This window comes from Pongo pygmaeus, chromosome 7 (genome assembly GCF_028885625.2).
Source record: "Pongo pygmaeus isolate AG05252 chromosome 7, NHGRI_mPonPyg2-v2.0_pri, whole genome shotgun sequence".
Taxonomy (NCBI): Eukaryota; Metazoa; Chordata; class Mammalia; order Primates; family Hominidae; genus Pongo; species Pongo pygmaeus.
Genome location: NC_072380.2, coordinates 121,646,118 through 121,673,808, shown reverse-complemented (window position 1 = coordinate 121,673,808; position 27,691 = coordinate 121,646,118). Strand labels below are relative to the sequence as shown.

Sequence of the window (27,691 nt, the reverse complement as noted above, 5' to 3'; positions counted from 1 at the left end):
TAAAGAGCATTTAATTCATTGTTTAGCAACTTAAATATTCAAGTAATATCTGCTTATCTCTCTGGCTGGGTTGATCTATTTCTCTATCTCTCTATCTGTTCATCAATCTATCCATTAATCCTCCTTAAATATATAAAGTCAATCTTTAATTGAATAAAGATCTTTACTTCATTCTGCAATAACAGATACAGAGAAAGTATAGCTTTATGTCTATGTGTTTTTAATGTTAAAAATTATAAATTTAAGTTCTGACATAGATTGCTTTTTTTGGTCAAAGCAGTGGTAAATTGAATAAGCTTTTAGAATCTTTTCTGGGAAATATTCCCTAATTAGGAAAATATTGCTTGATTAAAGTATGAAGAATCTCTTATTAACAAGCCCACTTTGTCCCTCCCTGATGTTTTAGTACCATGTTTTAAATAACGCTCTGTGAAGGATCAGAAAGAGAATGAATAGGAAGAAAATAATGGTAGAGAAGGAGGTAGAGAAGAAAGAGAAAGATGATGAGAAAGGTCAGAAGACATTTTAAAGCTGCCTTGAGGCCATCATGGTAAATAAGCTTGTAGCTCCTGTGACATTTTGATACAGCAGCTTGTCCCAGAGGTTTTGGAGCAGGCACTTTTGACTCAATCTAAGAAAAGAAAATTATTAAATGATTGGTATATTTTATTACCAAGGAATGTTTGAAACAAATATTCTCACCCCCATCTTTAAGTTTTACCTCTTTGAGTTGTATATTGGGCATGAGGTAGGGGTTGAGATGGTTTGGAAGAGGAGAATAAAACTCAAGGCTGAGGAGAGGAAGAGAGGGCCATTAGACATCACCTCTATACAAAGCACATAAAACCAAGACAGAAATGCTTACTAATTTTACATTCTCAGAAGGCACAGTCAATTGTTTTAAGCACAGACACTGTTCAGTCTTGGAAAATTCCCTGGAATTATAAATGGTCTCCATCTGACGACTTATTTGTTGCCTTCAGTTGATTATGTGTTTGACGTTTTCCCTGTTGGACTGAATTCTTTCTCTGCTTCCACAGATAGATGACCATCACCTCAAAACCTTCTTCTTAGTGTCTGCTTCATGTAGGTAGCAGTTTTGATGCTAGGTCCCAAACCCTCTAGCTCTTCTATTTGACTATATCATGTCAGTCATAATCCATGGCAATATTAAATTTTGATAAAAATCCCAAATATATGCAACTGACATAAGAAATTAAAGAACAGCATTTTATACTAATCATCTTCATTGCCATTTCTGATCAGCAAGCAGAAGGGCATTATGAGATATAGCCTAGATGATCAATAAGTAATGGCAAACTCAGCAACCACCCAATTTGCCCAAGTTGTAGTTTGCCACCTGGCCATGGAAATCAGTGTTTTCACATCCTTCATATCTTGGCATTAAAAAAATGTGTTCAATATTCCAAGCAAAGGGACAGATTCTTTCAATTGTCTCAGATCCTTTTGGTGGCCAATTGCATTCCTCCCCAAGAAAATGACTGATTGTCAATGAAATAATGGTACTCACATGAAATATTTAATATTAAACTCTTAAAAACCATTCCCCCGATAAATCTAACCCAGAATATGCTATTTGGAAGACTTCTCACTGATCTTTTTTAAATTCTATTTTTCTTCTCTTTATCTGTCTGTTGGGGTAATGTCTCAAAATAGTTTTGTACACATCTATCCAACCATGACAAATAGGATTTAGAAGCTAACCAAACAACTATTCTAATTGTTGGTATTATTGTCTATTTTTCACAGTTTTTTCAGCTCAAGAGTTAGTCTTCCTTAAAAGTTAGAAGTTGTTACAACCATGTCACCTGTCATAATAGCCAAGGGCATGAGACATTTAACATTCAAGGTATGGAGTGTGGAGTAAAAGTTGAAATCCATTTAATTATCAGTGATGGAGTTTCTCTGAGGTTAACTTGGCAAAGCCAGAGTCATTAGGAACTGCTAATGAAATGAAATCAGAAACTGCTAATAAGATGGAGTCAAATGGTGTTCATTTCATATTGGAGAAGCATAACCGAAGTCATGAGTGTAGGTAGGTTATATATTTTAGTTGGTGAGTAAATGTGTGTATGAAGTGAAGAAAGATGTTTGTGTTGACCCTGTGCTTCCTATGATTTATACTTCTGAAAATTCTGTAATTTGGCTGTGTGTGTGTGTGTGTGTGTGTGTGTGTGTGTATTTGGAGTTGAGATGGACTTTTCTGGCTTATATTGCTACATAAGAAAACATGAAACTGACTGATTCAAGGGATAGTCATTCAAAAAGATCCTTGCAATAAATGCCCTGCTGCACTCAAATTATGATTTAAGAATTACGAACATTGTTAGTCATTTTGAAAAGAGAATTTAAATAATTTTGCCATTTGGTTAATTAAAAAAAACTTTAGTGCCAAAATAATCTGGGGCCTTATAGTAGAAATATTCTAGATCAAACTACTTTTCTTTTGGACTTCTATTACCAACATTTACTTATTTAGTAAACATATTCTTTTGGAATAATTTTAGATTTACAGAAAAGTTGCCAAGATACTACTACCATTATTCTAAACCAGAAAAAAAGTTAAGCAAAAAAGTGTTATTATTATTATTATCATGCTTTATATTTTCAGAAAAAATATCTTCATATGAAAGTAAGACATAGTCCAGCTAAATTTCTTTCTTTCTTTCTTAATTTCTTCCCTTCCCCTTCCCCTTCCCCTTCCCTTCCTGATAAGTTCTCACTTCGTTGCCCAGACTGGAGTGCAGTGGTGCAATTATGGCTCACTGCAGCCTCAACCTCCTGGGATCAAGCTATTCTCCCACCTCAGCCTCCTGAGTAGCTGGGTGTACAGGCACATGACACCATACCTGGCAACTTTTTAAATTTTCTGTAGAGATGGGATCTCCCTATGTTGCCCAGGTTGGTGTCAATTTTCTGAGCTAAAGTGGCCCTCCAGCCTTCGGTTCCCAAAGTGCTGGGATTACAAGAGTAAGCCACTGCATCTGGCCCTAAATTTCCTTTTTTGAATGAGCATTACCTGACTTTAGAGCTATTCCACTCTTGATATTCTATGGTAAACAAGTTTCCAGTTTCTATCTCACTTGTCTGTCTCCACACCATCTTATTCCTTCTCATTACTTTAGCTCAGGCATTTTTTGAATGTCTCCTTTTCTGTCTACTCCACCCCATACCTTCTCTGCCCTTTCATATTTTACTACCATTTAACATTCAGCACATATCTCACTGCCTCCTCAAAGTCTTTTCTTGCTAGCTGCTATGATCTGAAGATTTGTGGCTCCTTACCACCACCAAATTCATATGTTGAAATCTAATTACCAGTGTGCCAGTATTAGGTGGGGCCTTTGGGAGATGATTAAATCTTGAGGATGGAGCCCTCATGAACAGGATTAGTGTACTTATAAAATAGCCCCAAGGGAGCTCCTTTGGCTCTTCTGCCATGTGAGGACATAACAGGAAAGCACCATCTGTGAACCTAGGAAGCAGACCTCACCAGACTGCCAATGTACTAGTGACTTGGACTTGAACTTTCCGGACTCCAGAACTGGGAGACATACATTGCTGTTGTTTATAAGCTACTCTGCTCTGATATTTTGTTGTAGCAGGTAACAAAATAAGATACTAGTTTAGACTGGAGTAATTTCTCTCTCTCTTCTGAAATTTCATGACCATTATTGTTTATGTTACTGATTGGGGAATTTATCAGGTACTTCTTTTTTTCTTCTCTTGGTGTCTTAGACTGCTAGTTAAACCTTGTACTGTTACCTAAATTTAAAATGTTTGTATTTGGTCTCTTCAGCCAGATTGTAAGATTCTTGAGGAAAATTCTTATTTCCTCTTTTGTCTTATTGTAGCTCTAAGGAAGGTGCCTTGTACCCAGCGTTTCTCCATGAGTATTTATGGCTTCAGATGGTTGCAATTCCTTTTATTGAGTCTGATTAATAATGGTTAGGAAATGTTGAGTGCAAACTGTGGGCCTTGTATCTTATAACTACTTTTAAGTGTAATTTAATTTAATTCTCATAATTCATTCATGAATTAGATGTGTTTCTATCTCTATTTTACAGATGCAATTATTATATTCTAAGAGTAAAATACTTATAAATTACACACGGGAGAATTTGAACAAAGTTGAGTTGAAATGACAAGATCGTTTATGGTTCAGGAGTATAGAGAAACAACTATTTTTTTCTGCAATTCATGAAATTTTTGCTATATTAGAAGTATTCTAACTGACATACATATGCAATGTTACCTCTTCAATAGTTTAGAAAGCAACTTCTGATTGGAAATGCAAATGTTCCCTGACTTTCCATAGTTTGACTCATAATACTTATGAATTTTTGACTTTACTGTGTTATGAAAGCAATACAGATTCAGTAGAAACTGTACTTTGGTACAGTATCCAATAAATTACATGATATATTCAGCACTCTTTCATAAACAGGCTTTGTGTTAGATGATTTTGCTTAACTATAAGCTACTGTAAGTGTTCTGAGCATAGTTAATGCAGGCTAGGCTAAGCTACAGTGTTCACTAGTTTAGTGTATTAAATACATCTTCAACCTACAATATTTTCAGCTTTGTAAAAGTGAGGAAGTTCAAGCAGTGGGACAAGGAAGGAGGAAAAGTGGTGAAGGGTATGTGAGTTGGTTTCCAGTATGAAGAATAGGGGCTCAGTAATGCTGAGGACCTTTTGAAGAATCATTTTGAAGATGCCTCAGAAATATTCCATTAGAAGGTAAGAGCCTGGAACATTTTTCTATTGGTTTTTATTCCCCACTTTTTGATTGGTGTCCCTAGCGGCATTAACTCCCTTGAAATCCTTGGCTACCTGTGCTTATACTGAGTGATGTAACACAGCCTGGGAGAACTCTGCTACTTTAGTTTGCTGAAGATGGGAGAATGGCAATGTATATGGAATGGTCTACCATAGCTGTCCTGAAATCATGGGACCAAAGAGGAGATGCGGCATGAGGAACCGCAAGTGGCTACTACCCCACTGGTTTATTTGTGTAGATTCGTCTACGTTATCTCACCTTTTAGAATAAATGTATCAGTAGAATGGGAAGTTAAGTGGAGTGGATGGGATGGACACATTCAATTTATTATGAAACTTAAAATGTCTATTTGTGTATTACTTACCATTATTTCGAAAAACCACCAGTGGTACATGTGAGTGGCACTGAATTAAAATGAAGTCTTTGGGGCAAGTGGTTTAAGGTCCAATCACACCAAAAATGAAATAATTTGGAAGAAAAAGAAAGCTAAAGAGCCGGGTCTTTCAGTTTGATGCTTTATTGCTCACCATACAATATTGGAACAGACACACAGTTTCTCACAGTAAAGCACATAATACTGCACTTTCTTAAAAAAGAGTGTTTGCCCCACAAGGACACAATGATTAATTCCCAAATGATGAAGTGAGTCAACATACAACTTTCTAAAGCTGATAGAAGGAAGCCAAAACATTCCAAGACATGTCATAGGCAACATGCAAGTCAACAATGTTATCACAGTAGCCTGAAGCTAATCACTACATGTTTCTCAGTTTCAAGTTTAATGTTGAAACTTAGGTTCATGAAGGGCCTAGGTCCCTGAGCTAGCTCTGATCTCTATATGTAGCATAATTGGATAAATCCAGAGTCATTTAGGACCCCTGAATAATATACACATATATAAATATTTTAAATATATGATGACAATATAATATAGAAAAAAGATAAATATATATACATGTATTTTTCACTTGGAAAATTAGGACTATAAGAATACTTATAGAATTACAACATAAGACAAATAGTATACTGTATTTTCTATAGATAATGAAATTCACAAAGTTTAGAAAATAAACATAGCAGATTTATATACATTTCTACTTTATAGTAGAGTATGAGTGAACATTTCCTCACCAAATATAAGTACAGGTTGGTCCCTTCCTTTGTTGGGTTTTTTTTTTTTTTTTTTTTTTGGACTAGCTTCCTTCCTTAATCAATCCCTGATGAATTGGGTTTGCTCTGGATATACATTATTAATATCAAGAGCCTTGCTTTAAGATTTATTTATGTCTCCTTTCCTTTACTCATCTTATTTTTCTCACACGGCTCATCTTTTCTTTAACTATCTAAATCAAATCTATCCTTGAAGGATGTCTTACCTTCTCTACAAAGCCCTCCTTAACGACTCCAAGCCCCATGGAAGCCCCCTTCCCTCTGAAGAACTCAGCTGTTTATAGTCTGAAATCATACAATTTGACTTCCAATTATGTGTTCTTTCTTTTCTGGTATGTTTCTGTGTTAATATGTTATCACTAAATTGTAATCTCCTTGAAAGCAGAAACAATGTTTTAGTCTTCCTTTTTCTCATTATTAAATTGGATGATAGACATGAGAGTACCATTGAAATTGTCATGCATGTTACATACATAAGGGATTGTTCTGACTATCATCTGGCATACTTCATGCAGTGCCTTTCAATGAACCAGGAAAACTATTTAAAAAATAAGCACAATGAGTTATCTGATTGTGAAGATAGATCTATAGGCAAATTGGGTATTATCAAAAGTTTAGAATGTATTTCTGAGCTGGGATTGATTTCATTCATTTTACAGATGTTTAGGGATATCATCCAATAGATAATAAATAATTAACTAAATAATAGTTTAGATAATTTGTGGAATACAAAGATAAAGTAGAATTACCCTCAAGGATCTTTCCGTTTAGTTGCTTATTAAGAATTATGTGATAAGAGCCTTGAAGGCTGTATCTGAGGGCCTAAGCTCTGTGATTTTCAAGGTGTGCTCAGAAGACTATAGGCATCAAAATCATCTAAAAAATGAGAATTTCTTAGGGCAAGACCAAAAGAAAGTGCATTTTAAGATAAGCTCCCAGGTAACTCTTATGTATATGAAAGCAGGAATGTTTTATTATTCTTAGCTAGGAATTAAATATTTGGTCTCCTTACTAGGGCATTTTGTGCCATTTCAGGAATATAATGTTCTTATTGACTTCTGAATTCAGATCTCTGGTGAGATGGAGTCTTACTCTGCTGCCTTGTATTTATTTCTGTTTTTATCAAAAGCCTCCATCTTTATCAATATCAGTCCACAGCATTCTTGAGGAAGTTCATACTCTCTTGTTTCTGGAAGTCAGAGAACAGCCACATGCACAAGAATTAAGTTCATTATTCTGTGAGGAATGAAATAGCCACTTATGGGTGCTGCTTCAGGGCTCAAATACATTGAAAGAGCTCCAGCTGACTCCACTCTTTATCCCACTCTTTCAACTTTAATAATTTATGAAGTACTTTCATTTCCATTATTCCAGTTGAGAACCGGTAGTATGGACTTAACCCAGATGCTTCTTCATGAGGCCAGGCAGGCAATCCGTGTGAATTCACTGTTTATTGGCCATTAAAACTATCCTTTGTTTCCTTGCTGGATCCAGGTTTGAAAATTCTGGACAATGTACTGTCTTAGCTGTACTACTTCATTTAGCTCTTTTATTTTTCCAGATGTCATTTCCAAAATATGAATTAATAACTTTATATTGGCTTTATCATGAATGTGCTTGGTGTAGAAGAATGGAAATAGACGCGACAACATTGTACACACACATTCATGATCCCTCTTGTCAAAAGAGGTTACAATAGTTGCCCCTTATACACAGTTTGGTTTGGTTTTCTGCGGTGTCAGTTAACTGCAGTCAACCTCTACACAAAAATATTACATGGAAAGTTCCAGAAATAAACAATGTATAAGTTTTAAATTGAGAGGCATTCAGAGTGGCATGATAAAATCTTGTGCCATCCGACCCAAAACGTGAAAATCTTGTGCCATCCGACCCAAAACGTGAATCCTCTCTTTGTCCAGTGTATTCATGCTGTGCACTCTGCCTGCCTGCTGCAAGTCATTTAGTAGCCATCTTGGTTATCAGATCTAGAAAACATAGTATATGCAGAGTTTGGTACTAGGTTTCAGGCATTCACTAGGGGTCTTGAAATGGATCGCCAAAGGATATGGAGGAGCACTGTATTTGAATACTGGAAGCAGAACCCTGTAGACTTAGTTTATGTCAGCATTGTCATCATTTGGTGTTAACTATGTCAGTAACAAAATTGTTCTCCGGTGTGAAACTTCTGTAAATGAGGTTTGCTGTTGAGTGATGAGATTATACTTATAGACAGAACATATCAGAAAAATAGTACAGGGTCTTATCTGACCTTATTTTCCTGTGTAATCAGTGAAGAATTAAGTTAACAGATACTTCTCATTAGAGTCCATAAAGTAGAATGAGAATATGTAAAATTGATCCTTGTATTAAAAGTCATCTTATGATATTTCAAATGGACCATTAACAATTGCTTCTTTAAATTATATTTCTGACATCTCAGATTTGTATTCTAAATATTTCCAAACAGTTATATCTTCAGGTGATGACATGTTGGTCTTCTTTTTCTCATAGGATTGTGAGCTTCATAAGAAAGGGGAGAGTTTGTCTGCTGAAACAAATTTCTGCAGCAATTTTGCACATATTGAGTGTTCTTTGATTAGTTTCTGACCGAAACCTCTAAAATGCCAACTTCTCAACTCTGTACATGATTCCTACCATGTCAATGAGGACATAAAGAGAACTCTAATTTAAAGCATCAGTTTTTCTATGTTTAAAAGTGATTTCATTAAAATGAAAGCAACACAATGACATATTTTTATACATAAATATGTTTGAAAGAACATTTGTATTTTTACTTAAGATATTTCATGTCCAGGTTTAGTCTTGAATGAAGTTAGATGAATCTTCCTGCTATGAGGAAAGTGATGATTGTGGAGTGATGAGAGTTTGGTGGGGAGAGGGAAGAGAGAGAAAAATACTTATGACCACAGAGCTCTGTAAGATTTCTTCATGTGTATTATTCTGAAAGCTTATGTTGACTCAGTCAAATCTTGGTTTTGATGGCTATTTATTGTAGACAGCTAAGGATACATAAGAAATAAATTGCTGGAGATATTCATGTTTGCTTCCCCCTAGGGGAATGAGTGACTTAAAACATTTGAAAACATTTTTTCTTGACTCTGGAACTGACTAGTTCCTCTTAGGTATACTCTCATTCACATCGAGTTTCCCTACTTCATATATAAATATTCCAATCCCTGTTTTAATTGCAATTGAGAAGTAAAGATGATATTAAATATAATATTTATAGAATTTATACATTGATGGGTTAATCACATAAAATCTTTTCCTTCAGAAAGTTAATATTTTCTCTTTATCATGTTTACAGGTTTAACATAGTTTAGAATGATATAAATTCTTTTATTCTTGAAGAGCCAACCAGAACTATGTCGACCCAACTTTTACTAAGACATATTGTTCTTATTATTCCAACATAGTCTTCTGAAAATAAAACACTTCAAATATCCATCAAGACTTAGTTGCACTAAACTAAGTTTTATGGCTGTAGCTTTTCCTTTGACATTGCTAATTGTTTAGCCAAATCAGCCATTTATTTTGGTATATTATCAAGGTGTATTGTTCTGTACATTCAGTTTGTTTAAGAATGACTGTAGAGTTTGGACTTGTCTTATTTTTCTTCAGCATTTAGAATATTTGCCTCATATGTTAAGGTCTAGAAATATACTCACAGCCCTTAGGTCCTAAGAGGGAATTTATGTTTGTTCATTTTATTCATGATCTGTGCCCTTTACTCAATTACCTCAGGTGTGAGATCTAACCAAAGACCCTCAGCAATTAATGAAATTGGAAGTAACAAAAGAACACAGGGAATTTTTATTAAGGAGGGCTCTTAATAACATTACTTCATTTCACCAGCAAATTTTAATCTAGCTCTTTATTTCTCATTTGGTAATATATTAAGTTTTGATTATTTATAGAAATATTTTATGATTGAGTATAGTGTGATAAAGAATATTTTAAAAAGTTATTTCTCTTCTGTGTAAATTCAAATATCTATTGGACATTACATAGGAACATTTAATTTTAAAATGGCATTTGCTTTAGAGTTAAAACACTATGAACTGAGTTCTTACGAATTTCCCATGTGGTCTAAAACTAACAGATTTTTGAGAAATAACTTTTTTAAAAACTAAAGTGGAAGAATTCAGCCCATACATTAAATTTCCAAAGATAAGAGCGTCTTTGTATTCTCTGTATATCATGTTAAACTAATTGTATTTTTTAACACCTGATATAATCATTCTGCAAAATCCATACATTTTTAATAATTAGGACTTAGGTCATAGGAATACTGGTCTAATCATCAGAGAAATCACAGCTATAGTGAAATTGTGATGAAGATAATGTTGATTGACTACTTACCAGCATACCTGAGACATAGTAGATGCCCAATGATATTAGTTCCTTTCTGTAATGAAAAAATCTCATATATTCCAATCCCCTTTTTCACCAGTTTATGAACATGTGGATATGTGTTTATAAACACACATGTGCTTGTGTGATTTGGGGTTGGGTCACTCTGGTGCTCTATTTATATGATGCCAAGATTAATATTTACACCAGAATGAAAAGTCAGTTAACATAGATTGCTTACTGTCATGCAGGTAGGGTTTTAGGGTATTTCCTGCAAATATTTGCTTGCGTTCATTTACTGTTATAGTAACAGGATAAAAATGTCTTGCTGGAGTAGATAAGGCCAATTTTCCAAAAAAAAGCATACTCTAGAATGAGGTTCTGGATAGCATAGTCTCCATGAAACAGCACATAAAAACAAGTTTCAGAAGTAGAATGGTATATTCTTCATTAAGAAGATGGGGAGGTATAATTATCATTAGCAATTAGGTTCTAGAAAAGTCCATAAAATAGGGATATAGGCTGGAGAGGGGAAATGACAGCCTGTGGGCATGTAAAGGTATGGGTACTTTTTGATCTACTCATTAAAAATTAGTGACTACTGAACCATCACCAAGGGCAATGTTTGCCCTTGGAGATTTTGGTTGGCCAGATCTCAGTAGGTAAGAGATTCAGGTAGGAACTGACAAGTGTCCTGGACAGATTCATTCACAAGTCTCCAATAATCACTGGAATAGCAGATGTCAGTCACAAATATAAAGATGACATACTGATAATATGATGAAATCAGTTTTAACTCTGCTGAAAATAAAGCCAATAGAATTTTGCATTGCTTTTAGAATCTGTATACAAAATATCACTAGCATTTGAGAAAAACAAAAAAAGAACCTACAAATGACAAGCAGATAGGAAGGAAAGACAATTGCAGCCGAGGTAAAATCCATAGACTACAATTCTCAGTGGGAGCTCTTCATCTGGAAGAGGGATACAAGGATTTTGGCTGACTTAGAATAACAACGAAGCTTTTAAGAATGTTTCAGACTTTTGAGCTAGATTTTGCTTGAATGATTTGCTTGACATGGCTGAGTAGTTTATAAACAAGAATGTTCAAAAAGATTTTCTTGCTTAAAAGCGTCAGAGAAGAAGCAAAATCTAATTATAAATACTTGCTTTTGTCTTGACTATACTTTTCAAATTTAATTGTATGTTAGTTTGTATCTTCACAGTTACTTAATCTGGGTTTTTACCTTTTTCCACCCAACATGTGGGAGGCTGGAAGAGTTGATAAGAGTTGGATTTATCTTAAAATCTACATTTCTCCTTAATTAATAATTTCAGATATTTTGAGGTTTATTTTACATTAAAGTTGAATGATGATTATCTACCGTCTAAGATATAAAAATCATCTCAGAATTTTATGAACATTATGGCAATTTTTAAAATACAGTTAACATGTATGTCTGAAATCTTATTTTTACTCAATAAATAAAATGTTTCTGGAATATTTTTCCCTTTAATTTCAGATATTCATGAACTAGCCCTGTACTATGTTAAAATGAATACTAAATGCAAACATTTAAAAATCTGCATGTTGTCAAATTATCAAATGTATAAATAAATTAGGGAAGTTGAAAAGTGACATTTGATAAGGTTACTATGAATAATGTAAATTGATGTCTAGATTTTGTTGAAACTCTATAAGTCCAGAAAATGTAGTGAATTTCTTAAGTTAAATGAAAAGGGCTAAACTTTAAGTTTCTATCATTTAGCTATTTCACAGATCTGCTCCATTTTTAGTGATACTAGTTTGTAAGAAGGAAAGTCTGAATCATCCTCATGGGTTAAAGTATCTAGGGCCAGAACTTGTTAGAGCATTGACAAAGACTGATCTGCTGCTCTGTCTTCACATATGACTATTGGCCATGTTCTCCCTTTTGTTGATGACTGCACAGATTCTCATTTTCTTTGTCATCCATTTTCTTCTAATTCATGAATCAACTTTGGCTAAAGGATACCTCAGAAGCCAAGCAGGTGTCATCAAAAGACAGTTTTGTGGCAGACAGGTAAGTGTCAGTGACAGTGATATCATCAAGCTCTGTGCTGAAATGGTCTGACTCCTTGACGATGCTGTAATTTAGGGCCACACTGTAGTTAGCAGGTTTCTCTGTTGGCTTCTGCTTGCAGTTGCAGAGCTTTCTGAAGGCTGCACGGAATTTCTGGGACATGAGATTGTAAATCACCGGGTTGATGGCACTGTTGAGATAAATGCAAATTCTGCAAAAGAGCAAAAACCAATTTTCTTGGAAAGGACTGGAGAGAAATGAGTTGACAACCACAAGAGTCCTGTAGGGCATCCATAAAAGGGCAAACAGAATTACAACCACTGCCAGCATCTTGGTGACCTAGGGAGAAATAGAGAGAAATGCTGTACAAACACAAATGAAACAAATGCTGTACAAACACAAATGAAAACAAAACCCCCTTTCTTCTCTCACCCAAACCTTTAGTTCCCAAAATGTAGTCTGAGACAAGGAATTAGGTGCAGGTCATTTATTGGGGAGGTGATCCCAGGAAGCAGGATTAAGGGTTATTAATTAGAATGCTATAGACAAGGAAAAGCCAAAGTAGGGTGTGTTATTGAGATAGCTCCCCCTATAGCCAACTCTGGCTCAAGTAATGCAATTGAGAATTATCTGTCAGAAGTAAAAGAATGAATGCCAGTGTCCATTCATTAAAGATATTGTTAAGGACTTTAACTCCTGTGTACTTCCAGGATTCTCTTGCCTGAAAACTCCTAGGGCCTTTAGAGAGACACTTGAGACCAAGAAGAGGAGAGACAAATGGTACAGTGGATGCCTGAAGTGGGATATTTCCCACTGCAGGAACCATCTACTGCAGCTATGGCTGAAATCAGAGTCTTGTTAAGAGGATATTAGCACAGGGCACCAAAAGTGTCTGTGGCAAGCATTAGGAGACTTAGGGTCAAATCCCTTCTTTACTTACCCTATGGGTGGCCTAAGAAATTATCTTAACCTATCTTATAGCTCATCTGTAAAACGGAGCCAACATTGCCCTCCTAAATCAAATGAGGTAACAGTGCATGAAAAGAATAATGCAAAAAACCCAGTGTTTATTGAATGTTTACTGACTGCTATGTGCCAGACACTATCCAAGGTGTTTGTTATTTATCATGTTTAAAAAGTTTTAAACCTCCTAAAATAGGTATTGTACCCACTACTTTTTCAAATTAGAAAACAGGTACAGAGGCTGTTAAGTACTTTGGTGGAAGCTGTAGAGTCTCGGGGCTGGAATTAGTATCCAAGTGAGCTTGAATTCAAAGCTTTTGCACTCTTTCAGTTTAAAGGGAGGTGAAAGGGGGAGAAAGCAAATGCTGGAATTTTACCTAATGCTGAAGCCACTCCTAAGTATAAGCATTGCACAGGAAGTAAGACAATAGGTAGGATGAGGTCAACATCCCAGATTGCTCACTGGTCACTGAGCTTCATTCTGACTCAATGCATGTAGGATATTAAGGCTACATATTTTACCACTAGGAGTAGAAAAATTGTTCAGTGAGAATATGTGATTTCACACTGGTTCATATAAAACCAAGTAAGACATTCCAGAGATTCTGACTTCTTTTAGAGCCAAAGAGGGTCTCCTTAGCAAAGGGGTTAACTGAAACATGATTTTTCCTAAGTAGACTTTAAAAATATATGTGTAAGTCAATAATTGGTCATAGGAAATCAAAGTGATAAATGTTCTAAGCTTTGGAAGGAGATGTAGTGATTATCATCTTCACTGTCATCATCACCATGATCTTCGTCATTATGAACCACATCCCTGCCTTTATTCCCTGCTTGGTACTCCAGGCACTCTGAAATCAGATCACTGCTTCACACTTGTCAACATTCTCCCACTCCCTGTCAGGGGTAAAGCATCCTACATTGAAATACCTAGTTTAATTTACAATTAGAACTATACCATCACATTTTAGTCCTTTAAGATGGCCCAGGTAATCTGAAAAATGCCATATAAACATAATCTTATTTAATGCTTATAGTAATTCCATGAGTAAGCTAGTATTCTTTTCATTTTGCATATGAAGAAATTGAGGTTTAGGTAATTTATATGATTTGTCTACAGACACATGAGTAGTAAGTGACAGAGCTGTGATTCAAATCTGTCTACTTAAGACAAAGGTCATGCTCCTTCCTTTATATTTTGCCCTTTCCATGAACGTTTCTTGCATTTTCGATAACATTTCTACTGTGTTATTTCCATTATGATCACCCAGACACTTAACTTCTTCAATTATAAACCCAACAACACTTACTGCTGCTAAATTTCAGAAGAAAGGTTGAATTTCATCTACCTTTATCTTTCCCTACAACTGTCAGGGAAAATGTTGAATCCACAAGTAACATCTACCTGTCTCTTTTCACTGAATGACAGTGAAGGCAGCAACTTTCATTGTGTTGGAGAAGAGCAACCTGTTTCAAGGTTAGTATCTCTCCTGTGCATTTCCACAGCGCCTCCAGGCATACTTTGACATCATTCCCAAACATTTCATTGCAGCGACCTATACTTGTTCATCTCTCCAATAAATAGTAAACTCCTTCAGGGTATGGGTAAATTTCTTCATTTCCCTACTTTCAGGGATTTAGTGCACTATGTGACATAAAGTGGCCCTAAGAAAAAACTTGAATACATTCAGGCATGGAAGGAATTATTTTAAAATATGTAACCATAGGTCTAAGAAGAAAAGAGAGAAGAATGAAATAGATGCAATAAAAAATGATAAAGGGGATATCACCACTGATCCCACAGAAGTACAAACTACCATCAGAATGTACTATAAACACCTCTACACAAATAAACCAGAAAATCTAGAAGAAATGGATAAATTTCTTCTGGAGACATACACCCTCCCAAGACTAAACCAGGAAGAAGTTGAATCCTTGAATAGACCAATAACAGGCTCTGAAATTGAGGCAATAATTAATAGCCTACCAACCAAAAAAAGTCCAGGACCAGAAGGATTCACAGCCAAACTCTACCAAAGGTACAAGGAGGAACTGGTACCATTCCTTCTGAAACTATTCCAATCAATAGAAAAAGAGGGAATCCTCCCTAACCCGTTTTATGAGGCCAACATCATCCTGATACCAAAGCGTGGCATAGACACAACAAAAAAAGAGAATTTTAAACCAATATCCCTGAGGAACATCGATGCAAAAATCCTCAATAAAATACTGGCAAACCAAATCCAGCAGCACATCAAAAAGCTTATCCATCATGATCAAGTGGGCTTCATCCCTGGGATGCAAGCCTGGTTCAACATACGCAAATCTATAAACATAATCCAGCTTATAAACAGAACCAAAGACAAAAACCACATGATTATCTCAATAGATGCAGAAAAGGCCTTTGACAAAATTTAACAGCCCTTCATGCTAAAAGCTCTCAATAAATTAGGTATTGATGGGACGTATCTCAATAAGAGCTATTTATGACAAACCCACAGCCAACATCATACTGAATGGGCAAAAACTGGAAGCATTCCCTTTGAAAACTGGCACAAGACAGGGATGCCCTCTCTCACCACTCCTATTCAACATAGTATTGGAAGTTCTGGCCAGGGTAATCAGGCAGGAGAAAGAAATAAAGGGTATTCAATTAGGAAAAGAGGAAGTCAAATTGTCCCTGTTTGCAGATGACATACATGACTGTATATTTAGAAAACCCCATTGTCTCAGCCCAAAATCTCCTTAAGCTGATAGGCAACTTCGGCAAAGTCTCAGGATACAAAATCAATGTGCAAAAATCACAAGCATTCTTATACACCAATAATAGACAAACAGCCAAATCATGAGTGAATTCCCACTCACAATTGCTTCAAAGAGAATAAAATACCTAGGAATCCAACTTACAAGGGATGTGAAGGACCTCTTCAAGGAGAACTACAAACCACTGCTCAATGAAATAAAAGAGGATACAAACAAATGGAAGAACATTCCATGCTCATGGATAGGAAGAATCAATATTGTGAAAATCGCCATACTGCCCAAGGTAATTTTTAGATTCAATGCCATCCCCATCAAGCTACCAATGACTTTCTTCACAGAATTGGAAAAAACTACTTTAAAGTTCACATGGAACCAAAAAAGAGCCCGCATCGCCAAGTCAATCCTAAGCCAAAAGAACAAAGCTGGAGGCATCACGCTACCTGACTTCAAACTATACTACAAGGCTACAGTAACCAAAACAGCATGGTACTGGTACCAAAACAGAGATATAGACCAATGGAACAGAACAGAGCTCTCAGAAATAATGCCGCATATCTACAACTATCTGATCTTTGACAAACCTGACAAAAACAAGCAATGGAGAAAGGATTACCTATTTAATAAATGGTGCTGGGAAAACTGGCTAGCCATATGTAGAAAGCTGAAACTGGATCCCTTCCTTACACCTTATACAAAAATTAATTCAAGTTGGATTAAAGACTTAAATGTTAGACCTAAAACCATAAAAACCCTAGAAGAAAACCTAGGCAATACCATTCAGGACATAGGCATGGGCAAGGACTTCATGTCTAAAACACCAAAAGCAATGGCAACAAAAGCCAAAATTGACAGGTGGGACCTAATTAAACTAAAGAGCTTCTGCACAGCAAAAGAAACTACCATCAGAGTGAACAGGCAACCTACAGAATGGGAGAAAATATTTGCAAACTACTCATCTGACAAAGGGCTAATATCCAGAATCTACAATGAACTCCAACAAATTTACAAGAAAAAAACAACCCCATCAAAAAGTGGGTAAAGGATATGAACAGACACTTCTCAAAAGAAGACATTTATGCAGCCAAAAGACACATGAAAAAATGCTCATCATCACTGGCCATCAGAGAAATGCAAATCAAAACCACAATGAGATACCATCTCACACCAGTTAGAATGGCAATCATTAAAAAGTCAGGAAACAACAGGCGCTGGAGAGGATGTGGAGAAATAGGTACACTTTTACACTGTTTGTGGGACTGTCAACTAGTTCAACCATTGTGGAAGACAGTGTGGTGATTCCTCAAGGATCTAGAACTAGAAATACCATTTGACCCAGCCATCCCATTATGGGTATATACCCAAAGGAATATAAATCATGCTACCATAAAGACACATGCACATGTATGTGTATTGTGGCACTATTCACGATAGCAAAGACTTGGAACCAACCCAAATGTCCATCAATGATAGACTGGGTTAAGAAAATGTGGCACATATACACCATGGAATACTATGCAGCCATAAAAAAGGATGAGTTCATGTCCTTTGTAGGGACATGGATGAAGCTGGAAACCATCATTCTCAACAAACTATTGCAAGGACAGAAAACCAAACACTGCATGTTCTCACACATAGGTGGGAATTGAACAATGAGAACACTTGGACACAGGAAGGGGAACATCACACACTGGGGCCTGTCATGGGGTAGGGGGAGGGAGGAGGGGTAGCATTAGGACATATACCTAATGTAAATGACCAGTTAATGGGTGCAGCACACCAACATGGCACATGTATACATATGTAACAAACCTGCACGTTGTGCACATGTACCCTAGAACTTAAAGTATAATAATAATACGTAACCATGATCATTTGCTGTGCTTTAATACTCTGCTATATTGTTAGAGAGTTTTTGCAAAAACATATTATTTAATAATTTTTAAACTCTCTTAAATGGAGATTAGGTCAATTAATAAAATGAGTCCTTAATACATTTCAATTTTTTGTTTAAAATATATTTTTAAAATGTTAAGGAGATGTGAAAACGAACAAATGATGTTTCTAGGGTTTACCCAGAGGAATCTATACCTCCTGTGAGGTGACAGAGAGTATGTTTAATCCTACCCATGCCTTTTTATAGTTTATTTCAAATTTTTTATTTAATCACTTTTTTAAATGTTCACAAGTTTTCACCATATCTATAGCTTGGATTTTAACAGCTCTCATTCAATGTAAGAACAAACACCTAGAAAACAAATATCCTGAAGATTGTCTTTTATACTCATGTCATTTCACTGTGGTTTTTGAAATTTTATTTCCTCTATTATTCCTTATCCTGAGAATGTGACAAAAATGTAGATTTGAAATACATCTTAAGAACCTCATTGTTTTCAAGCATTGACGTTTTTGACAGAGTAGCGCATAGGGTGTATGGTGATATGAAAGACAGCTTCTTTACAGCAGCCTCTGCCCTAAGATTTAAAGGTCCTTGAGAAATAGCATGACACAATCTTTGAGTAAAAATGATCTTATACTATACTTTTGATTGGGAAGGAATCTATCCATCCATTCTAAGTTATGCATTTGCATCCCTACTGTGTATCAGTCAATGTTCTGGTTCTTGATAATTTGACAGTGATCCAGAGAGACATGGCAATGCATTCATGTACCTTAAATCTGATGAACAATTATAATACAATATGACAACTGCTAATACAGAGGAATGTTTTGGTTCTAAGAGAACCCTTGATATAAACTTGGGGTTGAGAAGTTATTAGCAGGGGCTTTCTGGTCCAGTTAAAATCTTAAGATAAAGAGAGACGAGAAGACTGTTCTTGCAGAGATTAAGTATGTGTGACAATCTGGAAGTGTAACAGTGGGTATATCATGGGACTAGAAGTAATTTAATGTGCAAATTTCAATTGCAGACCATGTAATGAAGTGGCACTATCTCTTTTTCTAGTAATCTTGTGGAAACCACTACAAAGCCATTACTTTTATATGATAAGGTGATGTCACACTCCATGGAGTGCTTGCCTTCCATTCCTTCTGTCTTCCCTACAGAAAGAGAGATACAGCTGCAAAAAGGGGTACAGGCATGTTGAGTTCTGAAAATGTCGGTTCTGTGGAGCCACTTTAGTCAACATAGAAGCAGGCAGCCATTTTTGTAGAATGTATTGAAGGCAAGCAAAAGAAATTGCAAAAATTAATGGATTAAAATTTACTATTTAGAGAGCGAGTTTGCCGGCAGAGATAGTTGAGGAGAAGGGTAGATGAGAACAGGAGGGTCTAGGCTTGATGGCTTGTCCTCGGCCACCCTAGCTAAGTGTTACCTTCTTTGTGAATATCAGCTGGAAATTTTGATACCAAACTCTGCTATATGTCTTTCAGTCTCCACTGTATTTAAATATGTAGAATAAGTGGCATAAACCTCTCACAAAAGTTTGGATTCAGTCCTTCTCAACACACCCTTTTGTCATCTTTATAAAGCCTCTAGATAAGCATCCTATTCAGGGAGTTATCTTTTATAAATGTGAATTGGACAAATTTCTTATTGCTAAAATTAAGATTATAGTTCCTCAAGCGGGCTATATATGCAGTTCAACCCTGCGTATATGTGCTGCATGGAAGAAACAGGCTAATTGGGTTGTCTCTTCTAGCATGGTTATGAATCTTCTATTACTAACTACTATTATTGTAACTACTGCTATGACTCTTACTACAAGTTCAAAAACTATTAGCTAACATCTGTATATTGCCTTTTTGTTTTTAGAATAGTATTAGATTTATAGAAGAGTTGTAAACACAATGCAGACAGTTTCTATATACCCCACACCAAAGTCCTTCTATTATTCACCCCTTGCATTAGTATGGTAGATTAGTCACAATTAATAAATCCATATCAATCATTTTTATATGGCGTTAGTTAGCTCCATGCTTTATTCAGATTTCCTTACATTTTACCCAAAGTCCCGTTTCTGTTCCAGGATCCCATCCAGAATACCACATTATCTTAGGTGTCACAGCTCCTTAGGTTCCTCTGGGCTGGGACAGTTTTTCTAACTTTCCTTGTTTTGATGGTCTTGATAGTTTTGAGGAATACATTAGGTATTGTATAGAATGCACTTTAAGTTGACGTTGGCTGATGTTTTTCTCATGGTTAGACTGGAGTTATGAATTTTTGAGAAGAAGGCCACAGGAGTGACATGCCATTCTCAACATAATGTATCAACCATTCTCTCTTGAACCTGCTCCAAACAGGCTTGCCAAAATGGGAGAAGATGTGAAGTTAGCGATAGTAAATATATCTTTTATTTATTTATTTATTATTATTATTATACTTTAAGTTTTAGGGTACATGTGCACAATGTGCAGGTTAGTTACATATGAATACATGTGCCATGCTGGTGTGCTGCACCCATTAACTCGTCATTTAGCATTAGGTATATCTCCTAATGCTATCCCTCCCCCCTCCTCCCACCCCACAACAGTCCCCAGAGTGTGATGTTCCCCTTCCTGTGTCCATGCATTCTCATTGTTCAATTCCCATCTATGAGTGAGAACATGCGGTGTTTGGTTTTTTGTCCTTGCGATAGTTTACTGAGAATGATGATTTCCAATTTCATCAGTGTCCCTACAAAGGACATGAACTCATCCTTTTTTATGGCTGCATAGTATTCCATGGTGTATATGTGCCACATTTTCTTAATCCAGTCTATCATTGTTGGACATTTGGGTTGGTTCCAAGTCTTTGCTATTGTGAATGGTGCCACAATAAACATACGTGTGCATGTGTCTTTACGGCAGCGTGATTTATAGTCCTTTGGGTATATACCCAGTAATGGGATGGCTGGGTCAAATGGTATTTCTAGTTCTAGATCCCTGAGGAATCGCCACACTGACTTCCACAAGGGTTGAACTAGTTTCCAGTCCCACCAACAGTGTAAAAGTGTTCCTATTTCTCCACATCCTCTCCAGCACCTGTTGTTTCCTGACTTTTTAATGACCACCATTCTAACTGGTGTGAGATGGTATCTCATTGTGGTTTTGATTTGCATTTCTCTGATGGCCAGTGATGATGAGCATTTTTTCATGTGTCTTTTGGCTGCATAAATGTCTTCTTTTGAGAAGTGTCTGTTCATATCCTTTGCCCACTTTTTGATGGGGTTGTTTGTTTTTTCCTTGTAAATTTGTTTGAGTTCATTGTAGATTCTGGATATTAGCCCTTTGTCAGATAAGTAGTTTGCGAAAATTTTCTCCCATTTTGTAGGTTGCCTGTTCACTCTGATGGTAGTTTCTTTTGCTGTGCAGAAGCTCTTTAGTTTGATTAATCTTTTGAGAATTTTACTGGAAGAGGACAATTAGGGAAACTGTTCTAGAATAGTGAATAGTCCAGTGCACAGTGTGGGGGTGCCCTCATCTTAAGCATATCCACAAAATCATTTTTAAAACATCTGCCTCTTTTATTTCTTAGTCACACATTTAAGAGATCAAGAAAATGCATGAGAAAATGACACCTTTCTCATCAATGCTCCAAATCCTGAGTGGAGTTCTGAAAGCAGTTAATTGTTGAATTCTCTGAAATTAACAAAGTTCTTTTATTGTAATTGAACCATTTTGAGCTCATATTCCTCTGAAATTTGTAGGACAAGTGTTATCATTACCATTTCATTGATGAGAAAGTAAAAACTGAGCTTAGAGAAGCAGAGAAAGAAAGCAATACAGCTTATACATATAAGTATCAAAGCTAGCTACTGAACCAAGGTTTTCTGAGTCTAGCTCTCGTTTTCTTTCCAGATAATCACAAAAAATCAACATAAATAGTGAGTTGAATTTTAATCACTGTAAATATTGCTTATGAACTATTTGAAAGACATAATATTGTTGCCAGAAATCATTGGTAACTATGGAATCGTGGGGGTTTTGCCCCCAAACAGGAGTGCTACTTTCAGAAAGCACTGATTAGGAAGAAGAAAGATTTCATAACAAGGGAGACGGAACTCCTTCATACTCATCTATTTCCTGGGAGGGTAAAAAGGAAAATTAAAAATGCAAAAATAATCAAGTTTTAAAAGTGAAAACTTTTATTTCTTGGGCCACAGCCTAGTTAATAGTATGTCATTTATTAGGTTCTGGTTACATAGTATCTGGGGACATTTTGATTATTTGTCAGAGATTAGCTTATTAGTTTGCCTAGGAAGTCATAAGGATTTGATTCATACCTCAATTCCCTAGAAGTTTTAGTCGAAATTTTTGTACTGATTCAGAAAAAATTCTGAATTTTGAGTCTATATATGATTCAGAAAAAGTTCTGTGCATGCTCATGGGTCTTGCTAGTATCTGGATACTCTTGCTTTGGAAATAAAGGCTGTGGCTTTGTCCTTCTATGTGTTATTGAATGACAATATGTAGTAGGTATAGAAGAAAGAGTTGGAATTTGCACTCAGCGTCTTGGATTCACAGTCCTATTCTGCCTCTGAAGACACTAGGCAGGTCATATGACTTTTGTCTGAATCTTATCTAAATTCCAGGGCAATCTTAAGTTGTGAAAAAGCCCTGTTAGTACTAAAAAGCAAAGTCATATACCAGATGGTGACAACCTTATCATTAAACTTGTATTTGAAGACTATCTCTTTTATAATGAGTGATTTTCGAGAGCATTATAAGCAGATAACTTTAATTTGTGAATAGACTGTTTATCAATTTTGGATCCCACTTTGTATAATGCCAAAACCCTTTTTTGGCTTCATTCACAAAGTAAATCAACAAAAAACCTTCACTTCATCTCTACTGCACAAAAGGTTGGGAGAAGTCTTTAGTACATATGCCTGGCACATAAGTACTCAAAGCACAGTTAAATTATTATTGAGTAAATACTTATTTTTCACAAATGTTAAAACATAATTATGGAGTTATGCATCGATTTAGAATTCTTTCAATTAGCAAAAATATGCTAGTTCTTGTATTTCTTCTGGCTGGAATACTCTCATTTTCAGAAATATACTTTCTGGAAATATTTTCTTGTTAATGAATACAAAACATTTAGTCTTTAATATTCTAATGCCATTCTTCAGAGGGTAACAATACATTCTGTGCTTGGACTCTGCCCATGTTCTCCAGTATTTGTGAATATTAACAAAGTGTCCTGTAACTGGGAATATTTTACTCTCAGATGGCCCTCAGCAAAGTGATCAATGACTATTTAAATTTTGTTACAATAATTGGGCCAGCTGAATGAACTTGACATGATAATTAAACAAATCTGAATTTAGCCAAGCTTCCACACTAATTGGAAGCTCTGGGAATTTCTTCTTGCAGATTATTCTGCTTTGTTTTGACTTATTTCTGGACATTCAGTTTTTTGTTTTTTTGTTTTTGTTTTGTTTTGTTTTTTTGAGATGGAGTTTTACTCTGTCGCTCAGGCTGGAGTGCAGTGGTGTGATCTCGGCTCACTGCAAACTCTGCCTCCTGGATTCAAGAGATTCTCCTGCCTCAACTCCCAAGTAGCGGGGATTCTTTGCATGCACCACCATGTCTGCTAATTTTTGTATTTTTAGTAGAGACGGGGTTTTACCATGTTGGCCAGGCTGGTCTCGAACTCCTGATCTCAAGTGATTCACCCGCCTTGGCCTCCCAAAGTGCTGGGATTACAGGCGTGATCCACCGCACCCAACTGACATTCAGTTTTTAAAAGACAGTTATAATCAATGTGGGGTGCTTCATAGCATGGAGTGAGATCATTGATGGGGCTTAAAAGTTGAATGATGGGGCTACAAAAGGGCTTGACATCAACTTCTCAGTTACTGTGTAATAAAAGTGAATAAAGGCTGAGTGATGATTCATGGTGGGGAGTCCGTGGACTGATATACTCTGTGTTGTGCATTACTTATGGATTTCTTGCCAAGAAGCCACACAAGGATGCTAATGCATAGGTTCTTGACTTCGCTTGTCAAGTACTGAACCTAAATGTTTCATTCAGAATAGCCTTTCTGGCAAGCATTATGGAGTGTTTTCTGGGCTCTATTCTGATTAAAAATGCTCAAGAAAATATTAGCAGGGATTCACAATAGAGAAACTTTGGTTGTATCTGATAAGGCTTGAGGAAATAGAAGAAGGGCTAAAGAAAAAAAAAGTGACATAGGATTTTTATTTTTGTTTTTCTCACAGACAAGGTATCGATGTCACCCAGGCTGGAGTACAGTGGTGTAATCATAGCTGACTGTAAACTTGAACTCCTAGGCTCAAGCAATCTTCCCATCTTGGTCTCCCAAAGTGCTGGGATTATAGGTGACAGTCACTGTACCCAGACAGGATTTTTAAAATATAAGTTTATAATTGTGGCACATCCAGTGAAATGGGAAAAAAAAGTTTTTTATTCACAATTCTAGAGTGTGCTAAGAAAGATAGGTGGGGTTCTTTTACGAGCAAGACATTTGAGGGGACAGGAAACTATACTTTATATCTCGGGGGGGCTGCATGCACCAGTAGGCGCATGAGCTGACGCTGTCATCAGGCGGATATCATAGCACAGATGACAGTAGGAGTTACAGAATGACATAAAGCTATGTGGAACATGACATGACCCTTCCTCTGTGACACCTTCATTTCTCTAGGAAAATAACTTAGCATCACCAAATGCAAATGTGAAGGTACTTCAGTGGAAAATCAACAAAGCTCTGCTTCTCACTCTGATGTGGGATGAACCCTCAAAGCCTTGTACTTTCTTTCAAGAAGAATGTTAGAGAGAGGCACACACACATGAAGAGTGGGAAAAGTGATGGGACTTTGAGCTGTCCTGGTTAGTGGAACTGGGGTTCAATGCTAAGTTGCACCAACATTTCTCAGTGTAAGAGAGGCTCCAAGTGATAGTGAGCCTTGCTTTCTGAGAATCAGTGACAGTCTATGTGAGACAGGAACTATGCAGTGCTTTCTGAACGTATTTTAATTTAGAATGGAAAAAACTAGATGAAAATTGAAGGTATTCTAATCTAAGTAACAGGAATTCACAGATTAAAGGAAGAAATATAATTAAAATATATGAAATACTTAGTATGCACCAGGCAAGGTGCTTGGTATATTCTTCATAACGGCCCTACTTTTTTTTTTTTTATTATACTTAACCTTAACGGCCCTACTTTTTATCTGCATTTTAGAGAGGATAAGACTGATGTCAGAAAGTTTATATGCTGGTGATCAAAAGTCACACTTTTGATGCATTGGTATATCAAAGTGATATATTGGACTCCAACATCATCTTTTTCTCTTTACTATTATGCATTGAATTTTGGGAAGGAATATTTTTCCTGAAATTTGAAAAACCTAAAAACAAAACTTGGGCTTAAAAGTTGGAATTGGTGGAGGTCATATGTGGGAGGGGAGCAGGGACAATGAAAAACTAACTCATTTCTATACAAGAGTTTATGCCTATCGCACCTAACAAAGATATTCCTATTCACACTGTGATACTAAGTCCTTATGGAACATATTTTTTAAATGTTTCTGATTTCAGGGTTCTTCTTCAAAGAATGGAAAACAGCTGTGTGCTAGGTAAGATTTGCATCTAGACTTGAGGATTAGATGTAACACTTTCTGCAATACTAGCAACTATTGTAGTGCTGAGGTTTCAGTATTGCTTGTGGAGTCTGGTAATCATGAATGATGAGAGGTTGGCCTTTCTCCTATTGCTTGGATGTTTTCTTGTTCACAGGAGGTGAATATTTGGAAACATACTGAGAAAGAAAAACTCAACTGGCAGAATTTGGATTCAAATTACAGTAACATCTAAATTTAGAAAATAAAATGTAATTTTGAATTCTTTTATGAGCCATGCTGGAAAAATGCTACCATTGATCTGCCATAGGCTGAGTTTGCTATTTAACCTTTTCTGAGTATTCTTTCTTCTAGGTATATTACTGGTAAATAGCTAAGCCTGTGGAAAAGTCTGCCCTAATATAGCTTGCTTTAATTTTCTTGACTTTGCTCTCTAGGGTATGGTTACCTCTCCTGGTTATATTTTCATTTGGAACTAGTTTTTAGGAATTTCTAATTGGGCATCTTGGCTGGCTCTGAGCTGCTAGCTGTAACACTTCTCTGAAGACACTGATCTTTCCCAGGAGAGAGATTTCACAGCCTCTTTTCTCCGTTGTGCTTCTCTGGCTATACAGCCTGGTAAGGGTGACATTGTAAACAGAGACACAGATAAGTGATTCCTCGGCTGCTTACCCAGTAGGGGCTGGGAAATCAAAGGGGATATTTTAAAATGTAGAATGCAAATGATGGAGAAGGAGAGAGGTGATGGTGATCGTTAAATAGAAGTAAAACTCTCAGAGCTGCCAGATTTCTAAGAGGGTGCTTAGTTGTCTTGCTTCTAAAAATCTTGGACAAAGTCCCTCATCTTAGAGCTGGGAGCACCTGGGAGGCATCGGACTCCTTCTCCACCTGTGTCTCTCCCAAGGGAGACAGCCTGTACTATGCTCAGGCCTCGAGTTACAGAGCTAATTTTCTAGCTGTCCTAGAAGAACTCACAGAGTCAGCCAAGGGATAGGCACATTTTCTTTCCTTCAGCAAACCATAAATTCAACCTTTTCCACTGATTTTAGCTTTCTGATCAACTAAACATGATACTCAAAATCAGAAGCCTTGATTTTAAGTTTCAGCTTTACAAACCATTGCTACTCAAAGATTTTTGAGCCTTAATGTCTGCATTTAATGTGTGAAAATATATGCATGAGGATTCATTACAAGGAGAATATAAAAACACATTGTAATATGTACTATACCTTTCTAATATAAGGTGCTGTGATATTCTTTATCTTGTCTTGAAATCTGCATCCTTGATAAGAGGTGCGAGCTTTATCACTCTGTGTTAACCTAGCAGACCGAATGGAGTTTCTTTGCACTTATCTGCTTCTTCACTACTTGACTAAAAACATAATTTGAGCCTACAAACCATGCTGGCCCTGGCTATGAGTTCCAACATTCAACACAGATTATTACTGCCTCAGAGTCTCTTTTGGGTGATATGGTCAGGGTTGGTTTGTAGTATTAGTATAGTGATGAAGGGGACAGGCTATGGAGGCAGACCTCACTGGAATCTAAATCTAGTTCTGCCACTTACTATCTGTATGGCACTGGATAAGACATTTCAGCCTTGTAAACCTCAGTATATACATCTGTGAAATACAAAGAGGTACGAAGAATAAATGAGGTAGTTTAGGTAATGCACCAGCATAGGGTATGGTTCTCAATAAAAGACAGCTAATTTTCCATAATTTAAGGGGATGAGATTTCCCATCACTGGGGAAAGGGGTAGTATTTAACCAAATGACAGATGAAGCCTTTGATAATAAATAATAATAACGTCCTATTGAACACTTTATATTTTAAACACAGAACCAGGGACTTTATTGAATTATTTAACTTTTATAGTATTTCTGAGGCAGGTATTCCATTCTCTTTATTATATAATTGAAGAAAAGCAGATTCTGAGACATTAATTCTGGAGAGTGGTAGATATTAATCCTTCTTCAAGTTATTTCCTTCATGTCTCCCTGTTTA

General features: G+C 36.3%; 1 protein-coding gene across 1 annotated transcript in view; it reads right to left on the bottom strand.

Moving 5' to 3' along the window:
* Nucleotides 1-10,227: 10,227 nt before the first annotated feature.
* Nucleotides 10,228-27,691, bottom strand: part of TRHR (thyrotropin releasing hormone receptor) — a 37,884-nt gene continuing 20,420 nt past the window's right edge. The window contains exon 3 of the mRNA XM_054499877.2: nucleotides 10,228-12,748. Within this exon, the coding sequence (XP_054355852.2) occupies nucleotides 12,341-12,748 (408 nt within the window). The 3' untranslated portion in view covers nucleotides 10,228-12,340. The remainder of the gene's footprint in view (nucleotides 12,749-27,691) is intronic.